Below are 14,253 nucleotides of genomic sequence, written 5' to 3' on the forward strand. Positions count from 1 at the left end.
ATGTCACCTTTATACTGCCTTGATTGACAGTTGACATGCGTTGCCATTTGCGGGTTGCCATGTTGGCTGGGTTACATTTACATTGCCAAGGCAAAAAGCAACAATACAATCAAAACGAAATGTATGTACATTTGAATTGAAAGTCAGAAATTAAAAATAACGAATGGTTCAAACCCATTAATTAAGATTTGAGTGCCAACCCTAACGAGCGAACATTCGAACCTTGAATGTTTGGGGACAGCCTTAGTGTGTGTGTGTGTGTGTGTGTGTGTGTGTGTGTGTGTGTGTGTGTGTGTGTGTGTGTGTGTGTGTGTGTGTGTGTGTGCGTGTGATACTGGCTAGTGAGTTTGCAAGAGATGTGCATATGAATGAATTATTTATATGCACTATCATTATGAAGACCAAACAGATCATATATTTATTGTATTGACTATGTAGGGACAGTCCTAGTATGTTGGTGTGTATGTCTTTGGGTGTTTAATCTTGAATTCTTAAATCTCTATGTTATTATATTTATTTCTCGCAGATATAAAATCATTCTGAAAGACAAAGTTCCTACAGCAGGAGATGATAAAAAGAGAAGCACAGACCTGCTGCTTAAATACGATAAGACGAAGAAAGAGTGGCAGCTAGGCAAGACTAAGGTAAGACTGTTGAAGTCGTTGTACGAACCACACTGGCAGCGGCTATTGGGGAAACCTTGTATGTTAGGCTACCGAAATCCTTTTCATTGTAGCTGTCTAATCTGTGTGTAGATCTGGGTCCCAGCCTCCAGGTGAATGCATGCAACTTCATAGTAGGATAGCAAAACAGCACAAACGGGTCTCTGAGGACTAGCTAGGCTACTCTACCTGATCCTGATAAACTTTAGAAGATCCTAATTTGTGTCAACAATAATAATATAACCATCTGTAAATGCCATTAGAGATTCTTAATACTAATGATAACATAATGAATTATATACTTTGATCTTTGCCCTGTAGGTGTTCATGAAGGAGGCTCTGGAGCATCGTTTGGAGAAGGACAGGGACGAGGTCCGTCGTCAAGCAGCCTTGATAATCAGAGCTCATCTGCTCACATTCTCTGCCAAGTAAGACTCCAATAGAGTGTATCCTGGTCTGGATACTGTAGGTTGTGTGCCAGCTGAATCCTGTATCATGTAGCCCATGAATCCTAATCCTGCGTTCACTTAGTATGTGTGTATTCCTGAACAAATTCTGCACACAGGAAGCACTTCAAGCGTGTTCGCCTCAGTGTCGTCACCCTTCAGAAACACTTCCGCAAACACATACAGCGCAGGCAGTTCGTGAAGAAACGCAAGGCGACTCTGGTCCTGCAGAAACACAGACGAGGCCAGATGGCGCGTGCCCGTGTTCGGAAACTCAAAGAGGAGAAGAGGAAGAGGGAGGAAGAGAAGAAAAAACAAGAAGAAAGGGAGAAAAAGCAGAGGGAGGGGGAGGAGGAAGGAGCGAAAGGAGGAGAAGCAGATACAGAGGTGGAAACAGAGGTAAGTACTGTGGTTATAAAGATAGCAGATTAAGTTTAGATAACTACAAAGGGATGTACAGGTTTAATTTATAGCAGGGACATTTCAGTAGTATGTTTTTTTGTCTTTGAAAGCCTTAGTTACTTTACATCCAGCTGAATAAAGAAGGCACTGGATGATTGAAGCCTGTTTCTTTAAGAGAACAGGGTTCAAGGGCAAGAACGACAACATTTTGATGTCTATTTCATCTTCATCTGACGAATGCCCTCCAGTCTGTAGGATATTAAAGTGTGAGCAGAAGAAGCTTCAGCTTCAGCTATTCCATATTGTAGTCTACTAGTCTGTATTCAGTATCTGTGTCTCCCATTCCAGGGTGAAACACGTCATCTAGAGGAGATTCTGTCGCTTGAGCGGGAGATTGAGCGCTTGCAAAAGAAGAGAGAGGACGGAGTGTCCCAGCTCTGCGAGTCCTCTAAGCAGGAGCTCCAGCTGCGCCGGGACGCAGAGCTCAAACGAATAAACAAGGAGGTCTCCCGGAAGGCCACGGTCGACCTGTTGAACTGCGGGGTCATGGATCCTGCCCTGGGAGCCCTGGAGGCCAAGCCTACTGCAGAGGTAATTTAAATAACCTTTTCTGGCAGGAAATAGACACAAATACTACTTTGATTACTCTCTTGTGGCTCCAGTTGCCTCAACTACCTACTGGCGAAGTGGAACTGCAGCACATTCATGGAGGTGGACGGACGTTCAGTGACCTCATGTGCGTAACGTGCATCATCCCAGACCTCGAGGTCCGGGCTGCTCTTCCGCTCGCTCAAGCCATTGAGTTATAAGTCTTCCGGGTGCTTCAAAACGCCACTGAGACACTTCTATTGGAATGAATAGGGCTGTCGCTCCGGTCTTCCCTCTATCCTTTATAACTCTATGGTTCTAACCCACAGGGTTCTCTACTCCTGGGTTCTTCTAACCCACATGATGTCCTAGTTTAGAACCCACGGGTTCTGACCCAGAATTATTTCTAATCCATGAGACCGCCTGGTTACATGCTGTCCACCAAAAAAAAAAGGCAATTAAATAATAATGTTTTGATTCAAACACCATCACCTTCCTTCTACCAGGTCAAACCACAGGCTGGAGCAAGAGCAGCCAGAGCCGGATCCAAAGAAGAGGAGGTGGACGAGGGCTTCCACGCTGAGGAGGAGTGCATCCCCCTCCCAGACTTCCCCCCTCCGGCAGAGACAGACGCTCCTATTGACCAGGAGATATTTGCCCACCTTCCTCCTCCTCCGCCCGCCTTTGCAGAGGGAACGGTCCCCGCCATGCCACCTCCTCCACCTCCCCTGCCCGCGGACGGCTCTATTCCCGGCCTTCCTCCACCTCCCCCTCCTCTCCCTCCGCCGGACGATGGCTCGGCTGCCCCTCCTCCGCCCCCGCCACCTCCTCCAGGAGAAGGTACGGAGGGCAAGGCAGAGAGGACGGTGAGCTTGGTGGAGAGCCTGGGGGACGGGGAGGAGCCTATCTACAGCATGCCAGCCGACACCGAGTCGGATTACGACCAGGAGGACGAGGAAGGGTCTGTCACGGCTGGCGACGACAGTTCCGTGTCCGGGAGCAACCGCGGCAGCGCGGCTGTGGCGGACGACGAACACCCGAGGAAGTCGACCTGCACCAACGCCAGCCTCGAGTCCTACAGAGGCAGCTCCGACTCAGTGAGGACACATACTCACATGCATCCTCCTCACACGCGTGCACGCAGATATGTATGATCACAGACGGTGATGTAAAAATCACTGTCACATTATTTGAAAGTTTCTGCTGAAAGTAAAGAAAATGTATTAATGAATCACTGAAGGACGACTTCACCCATTTTCAACCTATGTTATAATTGGTCCTCATTAATGCTCATGATAAAATTATTATTATTATAAACTAAATCTACTACTAAATCATAGGAGGGCTGTGGACACTTCAGAAACCCGTCTACCAGTGACGTCATCGTTTGACAGATCTTTTATTTTATTTTTCAAACAAGATTTAAATTATACAATGGCTTCCATTATAGCTTGCTAACTTTCCAGGAATAGAAAGCCTGCTGTTTCTATTAGCTTTGATTCCCCATTGAATATGCATGTCACTGGTAGAGTAGATGAGTTTCTGAAATGTCCTCAGCCCTCCTCTGAGACATAGACATAGTAGATTTTGTTTGGGTGAAGTCGTCCTTTAATATTATGGGACTGTGTCTAAATTTGTTGAGATATTATAAAGTGTATTTACGTTTACTAATACTATTTTAGTAGATGATAAAGTCATAAATAAATGACAGCAGGCGTGTGTGGTGTGTGTGTGTGTGTGTGTGTGTGTGTGTGTGTGTGTGTGTGTGTGTGTGTGTGTGTGTGTGTGTGTGTGTGTGTGTGTGTGTGTGTGTGTGTGTGTGTGTGTGTGTGTGTGTGTGTGTGTGTGTGTGTGTGTGTGTGTGTGTGTGTGTGTGTGTGTGCGTGCGTGATCGGCGTGCATGTGCGTGATCTTAGTATGCAGACAGTGATGACGAGCACGATGGCACGGCAGACACTGATGAAGAGACCACTAATTGCAGAGTGAGCATACTCAATGGAAACGGGCCACCATACTTCCACAGCTACCTCTACATGAAGGGTGAGGGGACTCATTTAGTTTTTGTGGTACTGTATTAATGTTGAAGACATTTCTTTTCTCATTGTGTTGCTCTTTTAATATCAAATAGCGATAATAGAGAATTGTTTTTTAAGTCAAATTGGGATAAATTAAAAGTTATCCCATCCTCAATTTACGTACAGTAGCTAAATGCTTAACTCCTCCTTCCCTGTCCTGTTCTCCAGCTGGCCTGATGATCCCATGGCGACGGCGTTGGTGTGTGTTGAAGGACGAGACCTTCATGTGGTTCCGCTCTAAACAGGAGTCTCTCAAGTCAGGCTGGCTCTATAAAAAGGGAGGAGGCCTGTCCACTCTTTCACGGAGGTTGTTGTTGCTGTTTCTGAATGTAGCCTGCATGCTATAATACAATACAGCTGAAATAAAATGAAATTACTCTGTATCAAAAGGGATTGCACCACAGGAATTGCCCAGGTAAATGAGGTTTATGAATTGAATTGAGAAAGGGACTCTAGCAGCCATTTTAAGGGCTGAGGGAAATCTCTATAATTTTATGCTACTTAATTTAATTGCTCTTTATTGATTTATAGACAAGTGTCTCATCTCATAGTTTTGATGTTTGGCCATGTTGAACAGGTGGTGATATTTATTCATTCATTTCATACACATTTCCATTAGACTATAAACACATCAGTGGGTTATGAGTCCAGTGTGGCAGGAACCCAATACATCAGACTGGTTAGAAATTCTTCTGACAGAAAAACAAAACAAAAGAAAGTAACCTGGCATTAAAATGTTGGAAGCCACCCAATATTAGAGGCAATCTCTGATAATGGCAAAAAGTTCAAATTAGACTGGTATGGGCCTTTAAACCTCCCAAATCCTAAATGTATAAAGATAATTGTACAGTAGGTTGCCCTTTATAATTTAGTATAGGTTAATATTTCATATAGAAAAAAGGTGTTTTAACTTTTTTCTTCTCATCCTACTCTAGAAACTGGAAGATGCGTTGGTTCGTCCTGAGGGACAACAAGCTGATGTACTTTGAGAATGACAGCGAGGAAAAGCTGAAGGGAACCATCGACATCCGTGCCGCCAAGTAACATTGACAGCTCCTCTACCACGACATCACACACAGTCCTCTACCACATCACACACAGTCCCTCATACACTGTTTACACTCTACCACATCACACACAGTCCCTCATACACTGTTTACACTCTACCACATCACACACAGCCCCTCATACACTGTTTAACATTGACAGCTCCTCTACCACATCACACACAGCCCCTCATACACTGTTTAACATTGACAGCTCCTCTACCACATCACACACAGCCCCTCATACACTGTTTCTGATTTTTTTTTGTCAATGGCTGCATTTGTCAGAAGTGTGTACTGTTTGTATATTTACAGGGAGATTGTGGATAACCATGAAAAGGAGAATGCTCTGAACATAGTGACTGATGAAAGGACATACCAGGTGTTTGCTGAGTCACCAGAGGATGCCAGGTGTGGAGGAATCGTTCTCTATCCTTTTCATAGGATGACAACTGTCTAATGTCTATTTGAAACCTATTGGGATAATACTTTCTCTCTGAAATCCCGCTCTCTCTGTCTGTGTGTAGTGGATGGTTTAATGTGCTCAGGAAGGTACGTGTGTGCACCCCTGAGCAGCTGCTGGAGATGTCCCATGAACAGGCCAACCCAAAGAATGCTGTGGTAAGTTGTGAAACATTTGTGTTGGACAAACAAACTGTTGAAATATTTCGTTAAATATATGCTAACAAATTACATTTCCCTACTAAGAACAAATAAATGATATTTAAGTATTATTGTCTCATTCATTCCCATAGGGCACTCTTGATGTGGGGCTCATTGACTCTGTGTGTGCATCTGATAACCCTGATCGGTAAGTTGTGTCCCAACTAATGTTAATTAGGAACCAAATGGACCCTTACAGGTCCGTAGCTCAGAGATTGTACAAATGGACCCAAATGGACCCATTAGTACAGTACACTCTTAAATTAACACAGTGTAAATTGGGGTCCGAGAGATAAAAGCCTAATTCATATCAAACTGAGGGTCCTTGAAATTACAAAAAGGTAGAGAAATGTATTACTACTGGGAACTACATGACTTGTCACTTGACCCCTGTAGGCCCAACTCTTTTGTGATCATCACGGCCAACCGCGTAATCCACTGCAACACTGACACCCCAGAGGAGATGCATCATTGGATCAGTCTGCTGCAGAAACCCAAAGGAGATGCCAAGATAGACGGACAGGAGTTCCTCGTCAGGGGTGAGACTCTGCGACACATGGTTTATTGAATTACAGAATTTAAATCCACTCTTCCGTAGGTTTTGGAGATGACTGGTCATGATGTGGAAATGACAAGTTGAAGTTATGCCTTGAGCACTTTGAATGGTGAATTGTTGTAGAGAGCAAGAGCATTAAATAATTGGATAGTGTAATGTAAGGCATACAGTACATGTATTGTGCTATATGAAATGTCACTCAGAATGTTCTTCTATTTGTGTTAAGAGTTACGATGCTTATTATGTGAGAATTATATGTAATACGTTTAGCACGGGTTTAGCAAGAGTCATTGGTAATTTTGCTATCATTCATTTATTGGTCTTTAAAGGCTAATTCATACATACATAAAAAATTATTGAGCTCTCTCTTTTCCTGCCTGACTCTCCACCCCCCCTCTTTTCCCCATAGGTTGGCTTCAAAAGGAGATGAAGACGAATGCCAAAAGCACGTCTCTAAAACTGAAGAAGCGCTGGTTTGTTCTGACCCACAACTCTCTGGATTACTACAAGAGCTCAGAGCGCAACTCCTCCAAGATGGGAACTCTGGTCCTCAACTCCCTCTGCTCCGTCATTCAGCCAGATGAACGTGTGCACCGAGAGACAGGTAAGAGAGATACAGAGAGAGCAAAAAGATGGAGTGGAAGTCTAATTTTACAATTGTACATGACATGAACATGCACAAAGGTGTATTCAGCTGAGAGAAATTGAATTAAGTAAATTGAGTTCAGCTCAATAAAGATCATTATGCTCCATAAATAAAACAGAAGGGAAATAAAATGTGCCTCAGTGGCAACTGTGGCATAAATTGTCTGAATTAAAAATTCTCATAAATTATTTGATGTATGTCGAGTGTGCCCTTTTTGTTTCAGGTTACTGGAACATCATAGTGCATGGGAGGAAGCATTCCTACCGCCTCTATACCAAGATGCTGAATGACGCCATTCGGTGGACGGCTGCTGTACAGGGAGTCATAGACAGCAAGCTGCCCATAGAGACTCCCACTCTGCAGCTTATCAGAGACATCAAGGTAACACATAAACACGCACGCACGCACACACACACACACACACACACACACACACACACACACACACACACACACACACACACACACACACATGCACATGTTTGTATTTTCAATTAAAGACATAAATCATGTCAAAAAATGCAATGCAATATTATGATCGATTGCACGGCCCTTTACACTTTGTACATACGCACAGGCATGTGGACACGGATGCATATTCCTTATAAATATGCATATTCAGTTACATCACAATATTTCCAATCATTTCTTAAACCTGACTTCTTGTTTGCTTCTGTGTTCTCAGGAGAACAGTGTGAATCCGGATGTTGTGGAACAAATGTACAGGAGGAACCCCATACTCAGATACACTCAGCACCCTCTGCACTCCCCTCTACTACCACTGCCCTATGGGGAGGTCACTAGCCGTAAGTAAACCTCCACTGTGCTGCATTTACTAATCACTTAAATCAAAAGAAATACTGTATATGCTTTGTTGACCGGAGTCTCCTTCAAGTCTCTTAGGACTCCTCCTACACTAAATATCTTTGCCGAAAATAGCGAACCTACAAGTTCACAAAGCATCGCATTGTAATGCGTTTTGAGCTTGTAGATCTGCTATTTTCATTCATGTTCACCCCAAAATAGAGTTAATTTGGATAACTATCCTCCAGGAAGAATTCAGTTACAGTGGTACTGGTACAATAAATCTTATTGGATACTCATAATTACAATAAGAAAAGTTGGGGTGCTCGGGAGTTGCAGAGGTAAAGTTCCTGCCCACCACCACAGAGTGTTTGAATCCTCCGTGGTGCATGAGCCTTGGCTGGGCGCTCTGACGGAACACAATTGACCATGTTCACTGGAGGCAGGCCGGGCATGGAGGGTGATCTCTATCGCTGTGACTCCTACAGGTTGGCCAGGGGCCAGTGCGCCTGTTCAGTGGGTTGTGGAACTAGGAAGAATAGCATGTGCCTTTGAATGTGTTAAGTCCTGTCTGTGAAACTCCTCACTGTGAAAGAAGCTGTACAACACTAGTATAGTATAGACAATATAGAATACACCTGTGTATTCTAGTCTGTGACAAGGGACTAGAATACACTGGGAATGTTTACAGTCTCGGTTAAATGAATACTGTGTACTGTATCACTGTTATCATTCATACCACAAGAGCTTTCATCTTCTATCTTATATATATGGGAGAAGTGGTATACCCATACTCAGAAGACACACCCCAAGGCAGAAAACCAAAGCCACGAACAGCTACGTCTCTACTGCAACGCCCACAACACCATCTTACACACTAGACTCACGCACACTCACTTCTCACACACACTCACACGGGCAGTGACGTCACACACTTACCCTTCGCAGTCTCTTTGCAGTGTGTGTAAGCGATCTCTTCATTACACGGCCCACGCCAACCCCAACGCAGACCACCAGCCAAATAGACTTTTCATTGGCACTAACACTGGCTCCCTTCCACACTCACGCCGGCAATGCATTTGTTTAATACAAACATTTTCTTCCCAAAGTACCCACACCCCCCAGGCAACAGCCTACGCTGTTGCCACAACACGCCGAGAAACAAGGACTTTAACCACGCTACTTACATACACTGCAACTCGCTTACAATTCGCAAACCTGGCAACACTGCCCTCTTTTACCAGGCCCGCCCCCACACTAGCTTGACAATGTCATCTCGCGCAGCACAGAATCTGATCTCGCGCAGGACATTGATGAGAGAAAGAAGGAACAGGAGAGATTATACGATCGCTATTTCGCTTATTCCATCTAAATCTCTTTATTTACAAAATAAATGACTCGACGATTCCCTTAGTTACATCAACATTGTTCTTTGTCATTAATCGGATTGTGCCAAAATATCACCCTTACACCGATCACTTTGCCTATTTTCGCCACACAGCCAACTGCCCAGTACACTGTACACATGCATACATACGCCTGCACGCACACGCACGCCTGACGTGCGCACACACACACACACACACACACACACACACACACACACCAACATGCGACTCATTAAATAACTCTATTTCTCCGCACGCGCGCACACAACATTATTCACGTGAAATGCGTCACGCCAATATTGAGATAGGCTACCAATATGTGGGTATAGCCTACAGGGAATTACCGACGGAGTGTATATATACACACACACACACACACACACACACACACACACACACACACACACACACACACACACACAGTCCCGGCTCCCCAAGAAATAGATTAGAATTTATAGATGCACGATTACATAACAGCTGTGCGTCATTATAGCCACACACGTCTCTAACTTGCGCTCACAGTCGCGATACTTTTCAGTTGTGTGGTACTTTTAGATTGATTTAACTGTAACAGAAAGTTCCCATCTCCCAGTCACGGAGCTGCAACAAAAAGCAACTGGTCGTTTCTGACCAGTGTTGCCAAATAAGCGATTAGTAAGTAATGTAATTTAATTTATCAGCGATTTTGGGATTATTTTTGTAGATTGAAAAAATATTGGGCCTCCTTTGCTCTTGCCATGACAATGTTTGAGAACCACTGCTCTAAAACAATATTAGACAAAGTTTGAGCCACAAACACATTGCTCTCTCTCTCTCTCTCTCTCTCTCTTCTCCTTTTGTATAAATTAAATAGGCCTATTCATGATTCTGCTTATAGAGAAGTAGCCTATGTTAGTTTGTTTTATGGACTTGAGAGCTACTTTCAAAACGACCAGCTCAACATACCCACCAAATAAAACTATCATCCCATTGCTGAAAATAGTGACAAAATGTAATTGAGGGGCCTTTCATATAGGCTACATATAAGACAAACGCACATGGAATGGGAAATAGAGGGGGGGGAATGCAAATCGTAGGCTTTTATTTTTGTTGGTATTTGACTTTGCTACTGATGATTGTAAGCAACAACAAGTATTGTGTATTGTGTGTTTGAGCTGACAGGCCCTTTTTTATGTCAATCACTCAAGTAATCTCAGGTCATCTAAAGCAGAAGATGCAAAAATCGTTTTTTATATTAAAATTATATATATTTTTACTGCCATGTCATGTGGTCTACCTGCAAAGCCTTTGTAGATCGTGATCTACCATTTGGGCACCACTTAACGTCAGATCAGGGTTTTTTGTCGGCCAGCGCCAACAATGCTCCCCGAAAGCATAATCGCAGCAAATACCGGGCAGTGTGTATGAGCCTTAACATGTTGACTACACTACACTACACATAATAACTAATAACCCGTTTTCAGCTTAAAGCAATTATATTTAATTGAAGCAACTCCTTAGCATTGTTTTCATACCATGGATGTGATAAGAAAATATCAAACATAAGGGAAATATTAAATAGTATCGGGTGTACCAGTTTGGCCTTTTCTTTTTTTTCAATGGGGCAATACATTGATTAAACAAACGTTTGATTGATTGAGTTGTACAATGTTATACAACCCTAAACTACTTTTAGAATACACTACACAATACAATACAATTTCAGAACATATAATATTGGCCAATATGTCAAATATGTAAATATTACATATCGCATTGAATGGAAGCGGACCATTTGTAACACATGTTACAAATGACCCGCTTTTGCAAGTTTTCTTTGCAGTTGCTTACAGACCAGAATGAACGTGAATTCCGTCTAAACACGATGCAAACTAATGAAGAACATAAGCATGAACACATCCATGTGGATTTTTATTCACCAACACCAAAGACAAAAATTGTAGCACACATATACTCCAGGTGTAAAATTATACGCATTTTGAAGGTAAACACTTCAAACTTCCTGGCCACGTAGAGTACGTTGCTGTACACATACTGACGCGATGGCGTCATGGTGGCGTTGACCAATCAAGATATAACGTCCATGTTACAACCGTGAAGCGTTACAACCTTGGCGGCTCTCCCCTACATTTGTTACTAACATTAGGTTGTGGCGAAGTAGAAACGTGGCCAGCAGATACTGTGTTTTGGACAAACAGGCTAGGTATTGGTGTTGATTTGGGTCAACTGGACAAACAGCGTGGTGTTGTTTTGTGTCTGTGTTTGTGTTGCAGCGCCTCAGTGTGGCCGTACAGGTCATGTGCAACCTCTTCCACAGAGAGATGGAGACACTAAATCTCAGCTGGACAAACATGTTTGCATGCATGCATCGCTGCCTTGCATGCTGTGTGCTACTGTTGAGTCTGTCACTTACTTTGACTGATTTATGGCATTGTCTTTCTGTTAAAATCCAACTATGTTAATTTAAGAACTCTGGGCATATAGGTCATTGTTTATTCACTGTGCACACGTGTAGCCTATTGTATGTCAGACTGTATGTCTGTCCCACAGTCACAATCCTTTAGTAATTAGGCTGTGGAAATATTCAGGACAAAACAATGGTACATTTCCAATAACCCATCCGTTACTACATGTGGAGTCAACTCCCGCCATTTATTTCTTCCCATAGTGCGTGGCGAAGTAGCTCTGGGATGAGTGCGCGCGAAGCGCGCACGAAATTCTAGTAGTATACATATCGTTCTTCCTCCCTTTACCGTTATCCTCTATGTGTGTGTGTGTGTGTGTGTGTGTGTGCATGCGTGCACAGTTCAAAGGAAGCAGGGCTATGCCAGTCTACAGGATGAGGCAGTGAGGGTGTTCAACTCCCTACAGGAGATGGAGACACTGGCGGACACAGTGCCCATCATTCAGGGCATCCTGCAGACCTGCCAGGACCTGCGCCTTCTCAGGGATGAGGTATGTTACTCAGAAATAGTCCAAATGGTTCTATTTGTACTCTGAGTTACATCAACACTTTTAGACTTTTTACTATTTTATTTTAGTGAGAAGAAATCCGAGCCATACATAGTAATAAACAGAAATATGAAAAAAACGATATGCAATGCAATCAAAAGCTGGATTTTTTTCCCCGCAGGTGTATTGTCAGGTAATCAAGCAGACCAATCATGTGCCTCAGCCTAACAGCCCAGCCAATCGGGCGCACTGGCACCTGCTCACCTGCATGACCTGCACTTTTCTTCCAAGCCGAGCCATCCTCAGATACCTGCGCTTCCACCTGAAGAGGTGTGTATTTGTGTATGTATATATGCATGTGTGCTTGTGTGCGTAATGCAAAGCTACAGCTACCATTAATTTCCAATAGAAGCCAGCGACATGAATTGAAGATACAAAGCTACAGACTACCGTTCATTTCGAATGGAATCCAGCGGCATGAAGATGCAAAGCTACAATCCAAATTTAACTGACTTCAACTGCAGCTACTGTTGAAAGCTACAAAACGAACAAGTGTCGGTAACCATTTCCACTCACCTTCTCTCTTCACAACATTCCTGCTTGTAATAGAGGAAAACTAATTATTTCTGTCAGCCAGTTCTGTGTTCTTTTCAACCCCAGGCTTTATATTTTCCTTTATATTTTTCTCGCTCGACGGATGTATGCTTGACATCATCGAACATGTTGACCAACACTTGACCACAGATATGCTGCATCACTTTGTAGCTTTGTATCTTTCATAGCTGCCAGTGAAAACGCAGCATAAGTGTCTACTGTCTACACACATGCAAATGTGTGTTGATATAACAAGAGCTATCAGCTTCCCTGGCGATTATTGTGCTGACAATGCGCCATGAAGGGATGCGTTCATCAGAGTGTTCAGGTTCCGTTACCCAGAGCATACGCTGGGATATTGTGTGAAATAGGCTCTCTCTCCCAAGTTCTTCCCTGCTCCCTCATTCCTCTCCCTCTACCTCTCTCTCGCTATGTTAGTTCATATTTGGGCATAATCAATTGTGCTGATGTTGGGGACCTCCATATGGGCACCTTATCAAATGGGGTCCCGTGGCCTGCTGCATATCAAATTGGGGGTCATTGAAATGAAAAAGGTTGAGAATCTGCTCTAGACTGTCTGTAAAATGAATGTGTAATGAATGATGTATACAGGGGCCGCGGGAAGACATTAACAGCAGCAGGGGTGGGCCATAGGCGAAAATGCACGTGCAACCTTCCCGCGGTGATGGATGTATGATAATGAGTCATGTGTTTGTGTGTTTTTACTCAGGGTGCGTGAGCGTTACCCGGGCACAGAGATAGAGCGCTACGCCGGTTTCATCGGGGAGTCCATGAAGAAGACCAAGACTCGTGACTTTGTGCCGTCTCAGGAGGAGATCGCCGCCCTGCTGGTGAGGCAGGAGATGAGCACCACTGTCTACTGCCATGGAGGAGGCTCCTGCAAGATCTCCATTAATTCTCACACAACAGCTGGAGAGGTATAAACACACAAACACGCACACGCACATTCACTCACGCACACACACACACACACACACACACGCACGCACGCACGCACACGCACACGCACACGCACACGCACACACACACACACACACACACACACTTTTATCCTAATTTTCTCATGCAGCAGACTGTAACAAATTGCTTTGTTACTTTGACTGTTGGGTTACTGTTAATTGTTCTGTCCAGGTGGTGGAGAAGCTGATCCGAGGCCTAGCTATGGAGGAAAGCAGGAACCTCTTCTCTTTGTTTGAACACAATACGATCACAGACAGAGCCCTGGAGAGCAGAGTTATTGTGGCAGATGTCTTAGCCAAGTTTGAGAGGTATCATCTGATAGTCTTTGAGTATATAACACTATTTGTCATGGATATCATGACAGGAGTCCCCCTGGGGTCTGTACTTAGCCATCTAATTCTTCCCTCTACATCAACTCTTAGCCGAAGATAGCCGATTTACGCTTGAATG

At 43.7% G+C, this 14,253-nt stretch overlaps 2 protein-coding genes across 2 annotated transcripts in view; both read left to right on the forward strand.

Moving 5' to 3' along the window:
* uggt1 (UDP-glucose glycoprotein glucosyltransferase 1) overlaps positions 1–3,843 on the forward strand; it is a 285,869-nt gene extending 282,026 nt beyond the window's left edge. Inside the window, exon 41 of the transcript XR_013965434.1 lies at positions 3,813–3,843. The gene's annotated coding sequence lies outside the window, so the exon portion shown is untranslated. The remainder of the gene's footprint in view (positions 1–3,812) is intronic.
* The window catches only part of myo10l1 (myosin X, like 1), a gene marked incomplete at its 5' end in the record, with an annotated part of 42,920 nt that overhangs the window by 26,156 nt on the left and 2,511 nt on the right, over positions 1–14,253 (forward strand). The window contains 19 exons of the mRNA XM_080784348.1: positions 527–644; positions 984–1,090; positions 1,228–1,507; positions 1,859–2,101; positions 2,605–3,195; positions 4,015–4,138; positions 4,342–4,483; positions 5,109–5,213; positions 5,535–5,630; positions 5,747–5,840; positions 5,975–6,030; positions 6,279–6,421; positions 6,848–7,042; positions 7,308–7,465; positions 7,770–7,890; positions 12,083–12,231; positions 12,410–12,558; positions 13,553–13,760; positions 13,975–14,111. Coding sequence (XP_080640474.1) covers positions 527–644; positions 984–1,090; positions 1,228–1,507; positions 1,859–2,101; positions 2,605–3,195; positions 4,015–4,138; positions 4,342–4,483; positions 5,109–5,213; positions 5,535–5,630; positions 5,747–5,840; positions 5,975–6,030; positions 6,279–6,421; positions 6,848–7,042; positions 7,308–7,465; positions 7,770–7,890; positions 12,083–12,231; positions 12,410–12,558; positions 13,553–13,760; positions 13,975–14,111 — 3,216 coding nt within the window. The remainder of the gene's footprint in view (positions 1–526; positions 645–983; positions 1,091–1,227; positions 1,508–1,858; positions 2,102–2,604; positions 3,196–4,014; positions 4,139–4,341; positions 4,484–5,108; positions 5,214–5,534; positions 5,631–5,746; positions 5,841–5,974; positions 6,031–6,278; positions 6,422–6,847; positions 7,043–7,307; positions 7,466–7,769; positions 7,891–12,082; positions 12,232–12,409; positions 12,559–13,552; positions 13,761–13,974; positions 14,112–14,253) is intronic.

This window comes from Protomyctophum bolini (genome assembly GCF_963924005.1).
Source record: "Protomyctophum bolini genome assembly, chromosome: 15".
In the NCBI taxonomy this organism is placed as follows: Eukaryota; Metazoa; Chordata; class Actinopteri; order Myctophiformes; family Myctophidae; genus Protomyctophum; species Protomyctophum bolini.